The sequence below is a fragment of the Elephas maximus genome, chromosome 9, assembly GCF_024166365.1.
Source record: "Elephas maximus indicus isolate mEleMax1 chromosome 9, mEleMax1 primary haplotype, whole genome shotgun sequence".
Classification (NCBI taxonomy): Eukaryota; Metazoa; Chordata; class Mammalia; order Proboscidea; family Elephantidae; genus Elephas; species Elephas maximus.
The window spans coordinates 103,416,292-103,429,786 of record NC_064827.1 but is presented as its reverse complement, the minus strand read 5'-3'; the positions used below and the strand labels follow the sequence as shown (position 1 = coordinate 103,429,786).

Below are 13,495 nucleotides of genomic sequence, written 5' to 3'. Positions count from 1 at the left end.
GAGAGCAGCGTCCCAGCCGGGGAACCGTCCCGCCGGGATTTGGACTGGATGCAGGCGGCTTCATTAACATCCGAATAGCCTGAGCCAGAGGGAGAACTCTGATAGGGATCTGATTGCATTTTTTTTTTTTAGCAGAATTTCTGGAAAAACTAGTTTCCCAGTGATGGCTCGGAGACAACAATCCATATCAAACCACTTAAAGAAGCAGACCATGACAGCTTCTCCAACCCCCTAAACAAAAGAATCAAAATCTTTCCCAAATGAAGATACAATCCTGGAATTATCAGATACAGAATATAAAAAACTAATTTACAGAATGCTTAAAGATATCACAAATGAAATTAGGATAACTGCAGAAAAAGCCAAGGAACACACTGATAAAACTGTTGAAGAACTCAAAAAGATTATTCAAGAACATACTGGAAAAATTAATAAGTTGCAGGAATCCATAGAGAGACAGCATGTAGAAATCCAAAAGATTAACAATAAAATTACAGAATTAGACAACGCAATAGGAAGTCAGAGGAGCAGACTCGAGCAATTAGAATGCAGACTGGGACATCTGGAGGACCAGGGAATCAACACCAACATAGCTGAAAAAAAATCAGGTAAAAGAATTAAAAAAAATGAAGAAACCCTAAGAATCATGTGGGACTCTATCAAGGATAACCTGTGGGTGATTGGAGTCCCAGAGCAAGGAGGGGGGACAGAAAACACAGAGAAAATAGTTGAAGAACTCCTGACAGAAAACTTCCCTGACATCATGAAAGACGAAAGGATATCTATCCAAGATGCTCATCGAACCCCATTTAAGATGGATCGAAAAAGAAAAACACCAAGATATATTATCATCAAACTCGCCAAAACCAAAGATAAACAGAAAATTTTAAAAGCGGCCAGGGAGAAAAGAAAGGTTTCCTTCAAGGGAGAATCAGTAAGAATAAGTTCAGACTACTCAGCAGAAACCATGCAGGCAAGAAGGGAATGGGACGACATATACAGAACACTGAAGGAGAAAAACTGCCAGCCAAGGATCATATATCCAGCAAAACTCTCTCTGAAATATGAAGGTGAAATTAAGATATTTACAGATAAACACAAGTTTAGAGAATTTGCAAAAACCAAACCAAAGCTACAAGAAATACTAAAGGATATTGTTTGGTCAGAGAACCAATAATATCAGATATCAGCACAACACAAGGTCACAAAACAGAACGTCCTGATATCAACTCAAATAGGGAAATCACAAAAACAAACAAATTAAGATTAATTAAAAAAAAAAATACACATAACAGGGAATCATGGAAGTCAATAGGTAAAAGATCACAATAATCAAAAAGAGGGACTAAATACAGGAGGCATTGAACTGCCATATGGAGAGTGATACAAGGCGATATAGAACAATACAAGTTAGGTTTTTACTTAGAAAAATAGGGGTAAATAATAAGGTAACCACAAAGAGGTATAACAACTCTATAACTCAAGATAAAAGCCAAGAAAAATGTAACGACTCAACTAACATAAAGTCAAACACTATGAAAATGAGGATCTCACAATTTACTAAGAAAAACGCCTCAGCACAAAAAAGTATGTGGAAAAATGAAATTGTCAACAACACACATAAAAAGGCATCAAAATGACAGCACTAAAAACTTACTTATCTATAATTACGCTGAATGTAAATGAACTAAATGCACCAATAAAGAGACAGAGGGTCACAGACTGGATAAAGAAACACGATCCATCTATATGCTGCCTACAAGAGACACACCTTAGACTTAGAGACACAAACAAACTAAAACTCAAAGGATGGAAAAAAGTATATCAAGCAAACAATAAGCAAAAAAGAAGAGGAGTAGCAATATTAATTTCTGACAAAATAGACTTTAGACTTAAATCCACGACAAAGAATAAAGGAGGACACTATATAATGATAAAAGGGACAATTGATCAGGAAGACATAACCATATTAAATATTTATGCACCCAATGACAGGGCTGCAAGATACATAAATCAAATCTTAACAGAATTGAAAAGTGAGATAGATACCTCCACAATTATAGTAGGAGACTTCAACACACCACTTTCGGAGAAGGACAGGACATCCAGTAAGAAGCTCAATAGAGACACGGAAGATCTAATTACAACAATCAACCAACTTGACCTCATTGACTTATACAGAACTCTCCACCCAACTGCTGCAAAATATACTTTTTTTTCCAGCGCACATGGAACATTCTCTAGAATAGACCACATATTAGGTCATAAAACAAACCTTTGCAGAGTCCAAACATCGAAATATTACAAAGCATCTTCTCAGACCACAAGGCAATAAAACTAGAGATCAATAACAGAAAAACTAGGGAAAAGGAATCAAATACTTGGAAACTGAACAATACCCTCCTGAAAAAAGACTGGGTTATAGAAGACATCAAGGAGGGAATAAGGAAATTCATAGAAAGCAACGAGAATAAAAATACTTCCTATCAAAACCTCTGGGACACAGCAAAAGCAGTGCTCAGAGGCCAATTTATATCGATAAATGCACACATACAAAAAGAAGAAAGAGCCAAAATCAGAGAACTGTCCCTACAACTTGAACAAATAGAAAGTGAGCAACAAAAGAATCCATCAGGCACCAGAAGAAAACAAATAATAAAAATTAGAGCTGAACTAAATGAATTAGAGAACAGAAAAACAATTGAACGAATTAACAAAGCCAAAAGCTGGTTCTTTGAAAAAATTAACAAAATTGATAAACCATTGGCTAGACTGACTAAAGAAATACAGGAAAGGAAACAAATAACCCGAATAAGAAATGAGAAGGACCACATCACAACAGAACCAAATGAAATTAAAAGAATCATTTCAGATTATTATGAAAAATTGTACTCTAACAAATTTGCAAACCTAGAAGAAACGGATGAATTCCTGGAAAAACACTACCTACCTAAACTAACACATTCAGAAGTAGAACAACTAAATAGACCCAGAACAAAAAAAGAGATTGAAACGGTAATCAAAAAACTCCCATCAAAAAAAAGCCCTGGCCCGGACGGCTTCACTGCAGAGTTTTACCAAACTTTCAGAGAAGAGTTAACACCACTACTTCTGAAGGTATTCCAAAGCACAGAAAATGACAGAATACTACCCAACTCATTCTATGAAGCCACCATCTCCCTGATACCAAAACCAGGTAAAGACATTACAAAAAAAGAAAATTATAGACCTATATCCCTCATGAACATAGATGAAAAAATCCTCAACAAAATTCTAGCCAATAGAATCCAACAACACATCAAAAAAATAATTCACCCTGATCAAGTGGGATTTATACCAGGTATGCAAGGCTGGTTTAATATCAGAAAAACCATCAATGTAATCCATCACATAAATAAAACAAAAGACAAAAACCACATGATCTTATCAACTGATGCAGAAAAGGCATTTGACAAAGTCCAACACCCATTTATGATAAAAACTCTTACCAAAATAGGAATTGAAGGAAAATTCCTCAACATAATAAATTTATGCAAAGCCAACAGCCAATATCACTCTAAATGGAGAGAACCTGAAAGCATTTCCCTTGAGAACGGGAACCAGACAAGGATGCCCTTTATCACCGCTCTTATTCAACATCGTGCTGGAAGTCCTAGCCAGGGCAATTAGGTTAGACAAAGAAATAAAAGGTATCCGGATTGGCAAGGAAGAAGTAAAGTTATCACTATTTGCAGATGACATGATTATATACACAGAAAACCCTAAGGAATCCTCCAGAAAACTACTGAAACTAATAGAAGAGTTTGGCAGAGTCTCAGGTTATAAAATAAACATACAAAAATCACTTGGATTCCTCTACATCAACAAAAAGAACATGGAAGAGGAAATAACCAAATCAATACCATTCACAGTAGCCCCCAAGAAGCTAAGATACTTAGGAATAAATCTTACCAAGGATGTAAAAGACCTATACAAAGAAAACTACAAAGCTCTACTACAAGAAATTCAAAAGGACATACTTAAGTGGAAAAACATACCTTGCTCATGGATAGGAAGACTTAACATAGTAAAAATGTCTATTCTACCAAAAGCCATCTATACATTTAACGTACTTCCGATCCAACTTCCAATGTCATATTTTGAGGGGATAGAGAAACAAATCACCAATTTCATATGGAAGGGAAAGAAGCCCCGGATAAGCAAAGCACTACTGAAAAAGAAGAAGAAAGTGGGAGGCCTCACTTTACCTGATTTCAGAACCTATTATACAGCCTGGTACTGGTACAACAACAGGCACACAGACCAATGGAACAGAATTGAGAACCCAGACAGAGATCCATCCACGTATGAGCAGCTGATATTTGACAAAGGACCAGTGTCAATTAATTGGGGAAAAGACAGCCTTTTTAACAAATGGTGCTGGCATAACTGGATATCCATTTGCAAAAAAATGAAACAGGACCCATACCTTACACCATGCACAAAAACTAACTCCAAGTGGATCAAAGACCTAAACATAAAGACTAAAACGATAAAGATCATGGAAGAAAAAATTGGGACAACCCTAGGAGCCCTAATACAAGGCCTAAACAGAATACAAAACATTACCAAAAATGATGAAGAGAAACCCGATAACTGGGAGCTCCTAAAAATCAAACACCTAAGCTCATCTAAAGACTTCACCAAAAGAGTAAAAAGACCACCTACAGACTGGGAAAGAATTTTCAGCTATGACATCTCCGACCACCGCCTGATCTCTAAAATCTACATGATTCTGTCAAAACTCAACCACAAAAAGACAAACAACCCAATCAAGAAGTGGGCAAAGGATATGAACACACATTTCACTAAAGAAGATATTCAGGCAGCCAACAGATACATGAGAAAATGCTCTCGATCATTAGCCATTAGAGAAATGCAAATTAAAACCACGATGAGATTCCATCTCACACCAGCAAGGCTGGCATTAATCCAAAAAACACAAAATAATAAATGTTGGAGAGGGGCTGCGGAGAGATTGGAACTCTTATACACTGCTGGTGGGAATGTAAAATGGTACAACCACTTTGGAAATCTATCTGGCATTATCTGAAACAGTTAGAAATAGAACTACCATACAACCCAGAAATTCCACTCCTGGGAATATACCCTAGAGAGACAAGAGCCTTCATACAAACAGATATATGCACACCCATGTTTATTGCAGCTCTGTTTACAATAGCAAAAAGCTGGAAGCAACCAAGGTGTCCATCAACGGATGAATGGGTAAATAAATTGTGGTATATTCACACAATGGAATACTACGCATCGATAAAGAGCAGTGACGAATCTGTGAAACATTTCATAACATGGAGGAACCTGGAAGGCATTATGCTGAGCGAAATGAGTCAGAGGCAAAAGGACAAATATTGTATAAGACCACTATTATAAGATCTTGAGAAATAGTAAACCTGAGAAGAACACATACTTTTGTGGTTACGAGGGGGGAAGGGAGGGAGGGTGGGAGAGGGTTTTTTATTGATTAATCAGTAGATAAGAACTGCTTTAGGTGAAGGGAAAGACAACACTCAATACATGGAAGGTCAGCTCAATTGGACTGGACCAAAAGCTAAGAAGTTTCCGGGATAAAATGAATGCTTCAAAGGTCAGCGGAGCAAGGGCGGGGGTCTGGGGAACATGGTTTGCGGGGACTTCTAAGTCAATTGGCAATATAATTCTATTATGAAATCATCCTGCATCCCACTTTGAAATGTGGCGTCTGGGGTCTTAAATGCTAACAAGCGGCCATCTAAGATGCATCAATTGGTCTCAACCCACCTGGAGCAAAGGAAAATGAAGAACACCAAGGCCACACGACAACTAAGAGCCCAAGAGACAGAAAGGGCCACATGAACCAGAGACCTACATCATCCTGAGACCAGAAGAACTAGTTGGTGCCCGGCCACAATCGATGACTGCCCTGACAGGGAGCACAGCAGAGGACCCCTGAGGGAGCAGGAGATCAGTGGGATACAGACCCCAAATTCTCATAAAAAGACCAAACTTAATGGTCTGACTGAGACTAGAGGAATCCCGGCGGCCATGGTCCCCAGACCTTCTGTTGGCACAGGACAGGAACCATCCCCGAAGACAACTCATCAGACATGAAAGGGACTGGTCAGCGGGTGGGAGAGAGATGCTGATGAAGAGTGAGCTAATTATATCAGGTGGACACTTGAGAGTGTGTTGGCAACTCTTGTCTGGAGGGGGGATGGGAGGATAGAGAGAGAGGGAAGCCGGCAAAATTGTCACGAAAGGAGAGACTGAAAGGGCTGACTCAAGAGGGGGAGAGCAAGTGGGAGTAGGGAGTGAGATGTATGTAAACTTATATGTGACAGACTGATTGGATTTGTAAACGTTCACTTCAAGCTTAATAAAAGTTAATAAGAAAAAAATAATAAACACACACACACACATTTAGAGCAAGCTTTTAATGAATACCTCAAACGATTCCAGATTTCAACAGAAACAGATAATTAAAGGTTAATACGCGTTTCTATTCCCATACCTGCAAACGCTTTTAAGAAAACTGTACTTTAATTACACTAAGTTTGATTCATTATTAAGTATAAACTTTTAACATACGACACAGAAAAAAAAAAAAGATAAAAGAAAATACAGAAGGTGCAGTGGTAACTACCTTGATGGCTTGCTCAAAATTGAGAACTTTTCGATTAACTTGATTTCCGATCATGCCAGCGTCCATCTTGGGATCCATCATTTCAATAGCAGACATGGCTTCAAAAAGACCAAATCTACAAAGAAAAAAATTGACCCCACAAATTGTTTTTAAACCAGTATGCTTACCCAGGCTTTCACAATGGTGTAAAAATTATTAGTACTTAAAAAACAAAAGATGTCTTTTATGCACAGAAATTTTCAGAAAAAAAGGAAGCAGGTCATCTGTTAGGTAGTGGATTTCACTTTGCCTGCCTATAGGGTCGCTGTGAGTCGGAATCGACTCAACGGCACTGGGTTTGGTTTTTTTGTTTTTTGCCTTAAATATTTTCTGTAACTATTCAACATTTTTTTTTTTTTTTTAGAGAGTCATGTTTAAAATAAATATGTAAATTTTACTTCTTTTTCACTTCCTTTGTATCTTAAAAGTCTAATAATCTGGCACATTACTACCTACAATGTCCAAAATTTTGGCAATTTGACAATCAAAAATAATCCAGAAATCCTGAAGGTCTGGTATTTGTGGCTAACGAGCCATAAAAGCACATAACTGTGAGGCACTGTGGACTGATTAGTAAGTTTATCATTAACTGAGGTATATGTCAAAAAATGAGGGAGGAAAAAGAAAAGCCTAGAAGAAGGCTTGGTTGTCGATGGAGCTAATGACTCCGTATTTTGCCTAGTCTAAGTCTTTAGACTACGGGGAAAACAAAGAAATCTACTTGTTACCCTAAGGCATTGCTCTCAGAAAAAAGCTGCAGTAGGACATCAAAGAGAACTTTAAGGAGACAGACTAATTAGCTATTCTGACAGTATTGTTGAAGACAGCTCTCAGCTATAAATTTGGTGCAATGGTAATCAAACCCCAACTGGTTTATTTTTCAAAAAGCCTGCCAAGCCAAACGAGAAAATATGCAAGAATGGAAAAGTCTTGAAAAAATTTTACTGAAAAAATAAAAACAGGGATTCACAAGATATCAAATAATACCACAAAGCTATAATAATTAAAAGTGTTCTAGAATACAAAGATCAAGGTGGGAATTATGTATGATAAAGATGGAATTTCAAACTAGTGGGAAAACAGTGAATTAGTCAATAAATGACGCTGAGGCAAGTTGCTAACAATCTGGAAAAAGTTAAATTTTTGATTCACACCATTTTGAAAATATAAATCCCAGACAGGTTTAAGTTCTAAACCTCAAAGAGACAACAACAAAAAACTTTAATTTTTTACAAAGAAGCTATAAAAGGAAAAGCTGATAGCTTTAATTGTATAAAAATGTTAAGATTATATAAAACAATGAACCACAGATGGTTAAACACTGACAATAATCTGGGGAAACACTTTTAATATAGACAATTTTAAAAAGGTTTATATCCAGAATATACAACTTATACAAAAAAAAGAAAAGGCAAATAATTTCAAAGAAAAATAGGCAAACGATAGAAACAATTCACAGAAGAGAAAATATAAACTGCTAATAAAAAAGGGAAAAGCTACACAAACTGAAACGGAATCAGGTAATAAAAAATAAAACAAAATTTTTTTTGGCCTTGAGACAGGAAAATTAAAAAAAAAAAAAAAACCCAAAAACCTGTGTACTCTCAAACACTGTTGATGGGAGTGTAAATTAATAAAGACTTTGAGGAAAATTTGGCTGAATCCATTAAAATACAAAACAAACGCTTTAAGCCAGGCATTTTATTTTTAGGCTTCTACCCTAAAAAATTATTTTTACACGTGCATGTACAAAGAGGCTTATGTAAGTTAAATGTCTTCAACATTCCCATGTTACCAAAAAATGCTGCAATCTAAATGTCCATCAATAGGGACACCACAGAATAAATTTTGGTACACCCATTTTATACAATACAATGTAACAGTTAAAACAAAGTTGAACTATTACATACCAACATGAAAAGATCTCCAAGATACATTAAACAGGAAAGGAACTTACAGAATAATATACACCATATAATTCCATTTATATTTCATTTTTTATAGATGTTTATTCATGCCTGTAAACGTATTTTTTATATGGTCTAGAAGGCAACACAACAATATGGAAACTTACAGCAACAGTGACTAAAAAACTAATTGCCATCAAGTTGACTCCAACTCATGGCGACCCCACGTGTGTCAGAACAGAATTCCACAGGGTTTTCAATGGTAGATTTTTCTAAAGTAGATCACCAGACCTTTCTTCCAAGGAATCTATGGGTAGACTTGAACTTCCCACCTTTTAGTTAACAGCTGAGCATGTTAACCGTTTACACCACCCAGGGACTCTATAACAGGGAGGGTGTCATGGGAAATTTTTGTTTCATCTCTGATGTCTGGATTTGTTAAAACAAAGTATCCATTTATTACTTACATGACAACTTTTAAACAAAGGTTTTAATAGCATAATTAAAACCCTAAACCAATTAGATATTTGCCTCATTGGTAAAAAAGTACTACAGAAACTATAGTAGCATTAAATGAGCTATTTCATGCATTCGACAAATAATTACTGAGCACCTACTAGTGCTAGGCACTGTTCTAGGGTCTTGGGATGCATGCGGGAACAAAACAAATTTGCCTGTTTCATGGAGCTTACATTCTGGGGGAAGAAACAGACAATAAATGATAAAGATAAGTAAACTATACAGTATGTTACAAGATTGTTCATGCTACGGAGATAAGAAAAAACAGGCTAACGGACATATGGACGGGGAAGTACACAACTTCAATATTTAATAGGTGGTCAGACGAGGCTGCCGGCAAGCGTGTTCCCTGGGCTCAGAGTCTAAAACCTTGGGGAAATCAAGAGTGATAGGTCCTCCAGTAGATGTCTCTCAAGCCTTGTTCCATGGCCAGAAGCCACTTGCCTGTATTCTCCCATGTGTCTTTCCTGTAACTGCCTGCCTCATCAAAATGGTGATCTACGGTGGTTCTCAAAGTGTGGGCTCCAGACCAGCAGCAACAGCGTCACCTACCTGGGAACTTGTTAGACATGCAACTTCTCATTTAAAAAGCAATCTGTCATTTAAAGAGCCCTCCAGGTGACTGTGATGCACATTAAAGCATGAGAATGGAATTTCAGGCACTAACTGTGTCCCCCACAGAAAGTCCAATCCTGTCCACTTACAAATTTAAAATTTCATATTCCTAACCTTGAAAATTGAGCCTGGTCATAGTAGTATGGGAACTGAGACAAATCTGTGTGAGTGGAAATAAAATTAAGCAATTCCCTTTATTTTACCTTTCCAGAGCCTCAATTTACTTTCACCCAAGCATTTAGTAGTCTCTGGTCATCAGCAAATTACATGACCCACAACCGGTATCTTTTCATCAAGAAATTCAACATCCTGTACATCTACTCTCAAGGATAGGACCACAGGCACAGTTTCACTAGGTACACTAGGGTCAGCTCCTTCAAAACAGCTTACTTACTAAGGTTAAAAACACACTTAAAATTAGGTTTCCCTTTTCCTTTTTTTCACAGCTTTGAAATTTAAAATTACTCAAATCTGAAGGACTACTACACTTCACATGAGAACAGGCTGAAATACTGCATGACACTACTTCAAAGGGCATACAAATACTTACAGCTTATCATGAAGCAGTTCTCCCAACTTTAATTCTAAAAGAAACAAAGAGAAAAAGCCTTTGAATTATGTCATATTTATATTCAACTTTTAATTCTAAAAAAAAGCAAAACAAATAGCACCTAAAAAATGTGCTTGCATTACTTCAAAATTCATTTACTAAGAAATGGTTATATTACTTCTATGATTAATGTCTCCTACACAGTGAGTCTCCTTGGAAACTCTATGGAGCAGTTCTACTCTGTCCTATAGGGTCGCTATGAGTCGGAATCAACTTGACAGCACTGGTTTTTTTTTTTTTACACAGTGAGTAAATACTAAGAATACTATATATTAAGTGATTTAGAAATAAAATGAAACTGTTTTTGAGAACTAACAAATGACTCCACATGGGCCACAATATTCTAATCAGAATTACCAACCTCATTTTTTAAAAAATCACTATAAATTTCTCCTAAGCAAACTTTTCCATAAAACTGACTGCTATTTCTCAAGTTGTTTTTTAACCAATCTAATCCCTTTTTATTCTAGGAACAGTGTCAAAACTGCTTTTAAAAATTATATTTTAATAACGTAGAAAATACCTGAGTAAACTGTTAATCAAAACAGTGCTCATTCTCTATAAAGCAGTGGTTCTCAACCTTGGCTGCATATTACAATCACCTGAGAAGCTTTTTTATAAATCCCAATGCCCAAGCAATAGCACTCAAACCACTTAAATCTAGGGATAAGGCCTACGCAGAGTTTTAAAAGCACTCCAGGAGATTCCAGCTGGACAGGGTAGGGTTGGTATAATTTGTTAAGTATCCTAAATATCAATGGTCACGTCCTGTGGAAGACATAAACAGGCAATTTTCAGAACTTCACCCAATCTTCTTAAATAATCCTAAATTAAATAACAATTTAACAGCTTCAGATATCCAAAGAGATAAACAAATGAAAAACCACGTATCACAATACCACAATAAAGCATAAGAGAACATACACCCATAACCTAGGGGTTCTCAAGAGTGTTCCAGGAACCCAGGAGTCTGCAAGGTTTTATTTGCTTTTTCACTGTGTTAACATTTGCACTGATGGTACAAAAGCAATGGTGGGAACAAACAAAAAAAAGCAACAGGGTAAAACTGCCATAGCCTCAGGACAAATCAAGTGTGACGCATCAAACTAAACTAACCGCGTAGTCTTCACCTCTACGCACTTGCAGATTAAAAAACAAAACAAAACTTTCTTTCCAATTTCACTTAAGAATGTCCTTGATGAAGCAGTAAAAATTATACACCTCTGGGCCAGGACCAGGGTAATGAAAAAACCCATTGCTATCAGGTTGATCCCAACTCATAGCAGCCCTATAGAACAGAACTGAACTGCTCCAATTTTTAAATCTTTATGGAACCAGACTGCCACATCTTTCTCCCACAGGGCGGCTGGTAGGTTCCAGCTGCCACCTTTCAGTTAGCACTTAACCACTGTGTACCAGGACTCCTTAATGGAAGGAAGATGAGGTGCAAATGTAAGGTGCAAACTCTACGGTGCAGGTCACGCCTTCTTAAACTTTGCACCGCAGGCACCTCACACTTACCCTAGCGCGGGATCTGGTTAGTACTATTAAATCTCAACCCTTGAATGCGTCTTTAATATCGTTTGACGAAATGTGAAGTACACATAAACACTCTGGCTGCACACCAAAATAAGATGGTTATGCTGAGGCAATGAACTTGCACAATAACCATGGAATACCATTTCTACTTGAAAGAATAAACAACTATGGTTATTCAGGCTTGGGAATGTGACATTTTCTTGAAAATGCATTAACTGAGCTTGCCACTTCAAGAAAAACAATTGATGATATTTGTTTCCAATGGTAAAATCTGAGCTTTCAAAAAAAAATCAGAATCTTGCAAAATATTTATCTATCACTGTGAGCTTGACAGTTTCCCAGTACTTTTTCTGCTGATATCGGTGCTGATATTTTAACGATGCACTTTTTAATATTATAAATAAAAATCTGTCAACATTTGGAAGATCTACATAACTCACTGAACCAACATTTTCCAAATGGCCAATGCATGATGCTACAAAATCAGGTGTGGATAAAAAGAAATTCAAAGCTCAAGACGGACGAATGGGTTTTAATATAGCAGAGCATGAAAGTTCACTGATATGGTTTCAGATTCCACATTGCAATTTACCTTTAAGAAACTATTTATAGAGTTTTGGTGTAGCATCAAAGAAGAGTATCTACAATTATCTAAAAAGGCTATTAAAATACTCCTCTATTTTTCAACTACATTATTTGGTAAGGCCAGATTTACTACATATACTTCAACCAAAATATGTGGCAACAGACTGGATGCAGAAGCAGGTGTGAGAATTCAGGTGTCCTCTACTATACTAGACATTAAACAGATGAGCAAAAATGTAAAACGATTCCACTCTTTTAAGTTGTTTTTTGTTCTGGAAAATATATTTTTCATTGAAAATATTATTTACATTACCATTGTTTTAAAATGAATTAATATTTAATTTCTTGGCTTTAAATCCTAAGACAGTAAGCATCAATATGATACATATATACATGTGTATATCTACATACATACGTATGTGTGTATGCGTGTCTGTATATGTGTATCACACACATAGGCTGTAGTGGGGAACTGAGACCAGTTTAAGAACTGCTGCAATACACCCAGGAAATCGTGGTGGCACAGTGGTTAAGAGCCATAGCTGCTAACCAAAAGGTTGGCAGTTCCAACCCACCAGGCGCTCTTTGGAAACTCTACGGGGCAGTTCTACTCTGCCCTACAAGGTCACTATGAGTCAGAATCGACTCAAGGGCAACGGGTTTGCTATGGTTTTTTTTGGTAATACACCTACTTCTCACTTATCCACATGGTTAGGTTCCAAAGATCAAGCAGTTGTGCAACAATCACTGTTATATGAAAATGGAGGATTTTGTTTTTTTCTGTTTTCAGACCATTCATTTGTCCGTTTTTTTTTTTATTTATTTAGAAAATATGATCCTAAAAATAACAACGGCTAAGATTTACTGACGTGCTCATCACTGTGACGAGTCCAGGTATGGATTATTCCTCTCTGGAGGAGACTCGGAGGAGACAGAGCTGGACAAAGCTGGGCTGTGTGACTGGGGGGCCCCCAGCTTAACCACTGTACCTTCCTCCTGTGC

At 36.9% G+C, this 13,495-nt stretch overlaps 1 protein-coding gene across 4 annotated transcripts in view; it reads right to left on the bottom strand.

The window, feature by feature from the left end:
- Nucleotides 1–13,495, bottom strand: part of NAA35 (N-alpha-acetyltransferase 35, NatC auxiliary subunit) — a 96,919-nt gene that overhangs the window by 69,004 nt on the left and 14,420 nt on the right. For all 4 annotated transcript variants that reach the window (XM_049895924.1, XM_049895925.1, XM_049895923.1 and 1 more), the window contains exons 3-4: nucleotides 10,310–10,343; nucleotides 6,680–6,794 (exon numbers count right to left, since the gene is read on the bottom strand). In XM_049895924.1, the coding sequence (XP_049751881.1) occupies nucleotides 6,680–6,794; nucleotides 10,310–10,343 (149 nt within the window). The remainder of the gene's footprint in view (nucleotides 1–6,679; nucleotides 6,795–10,309; nucleotides 10,344–13,495) is intronic.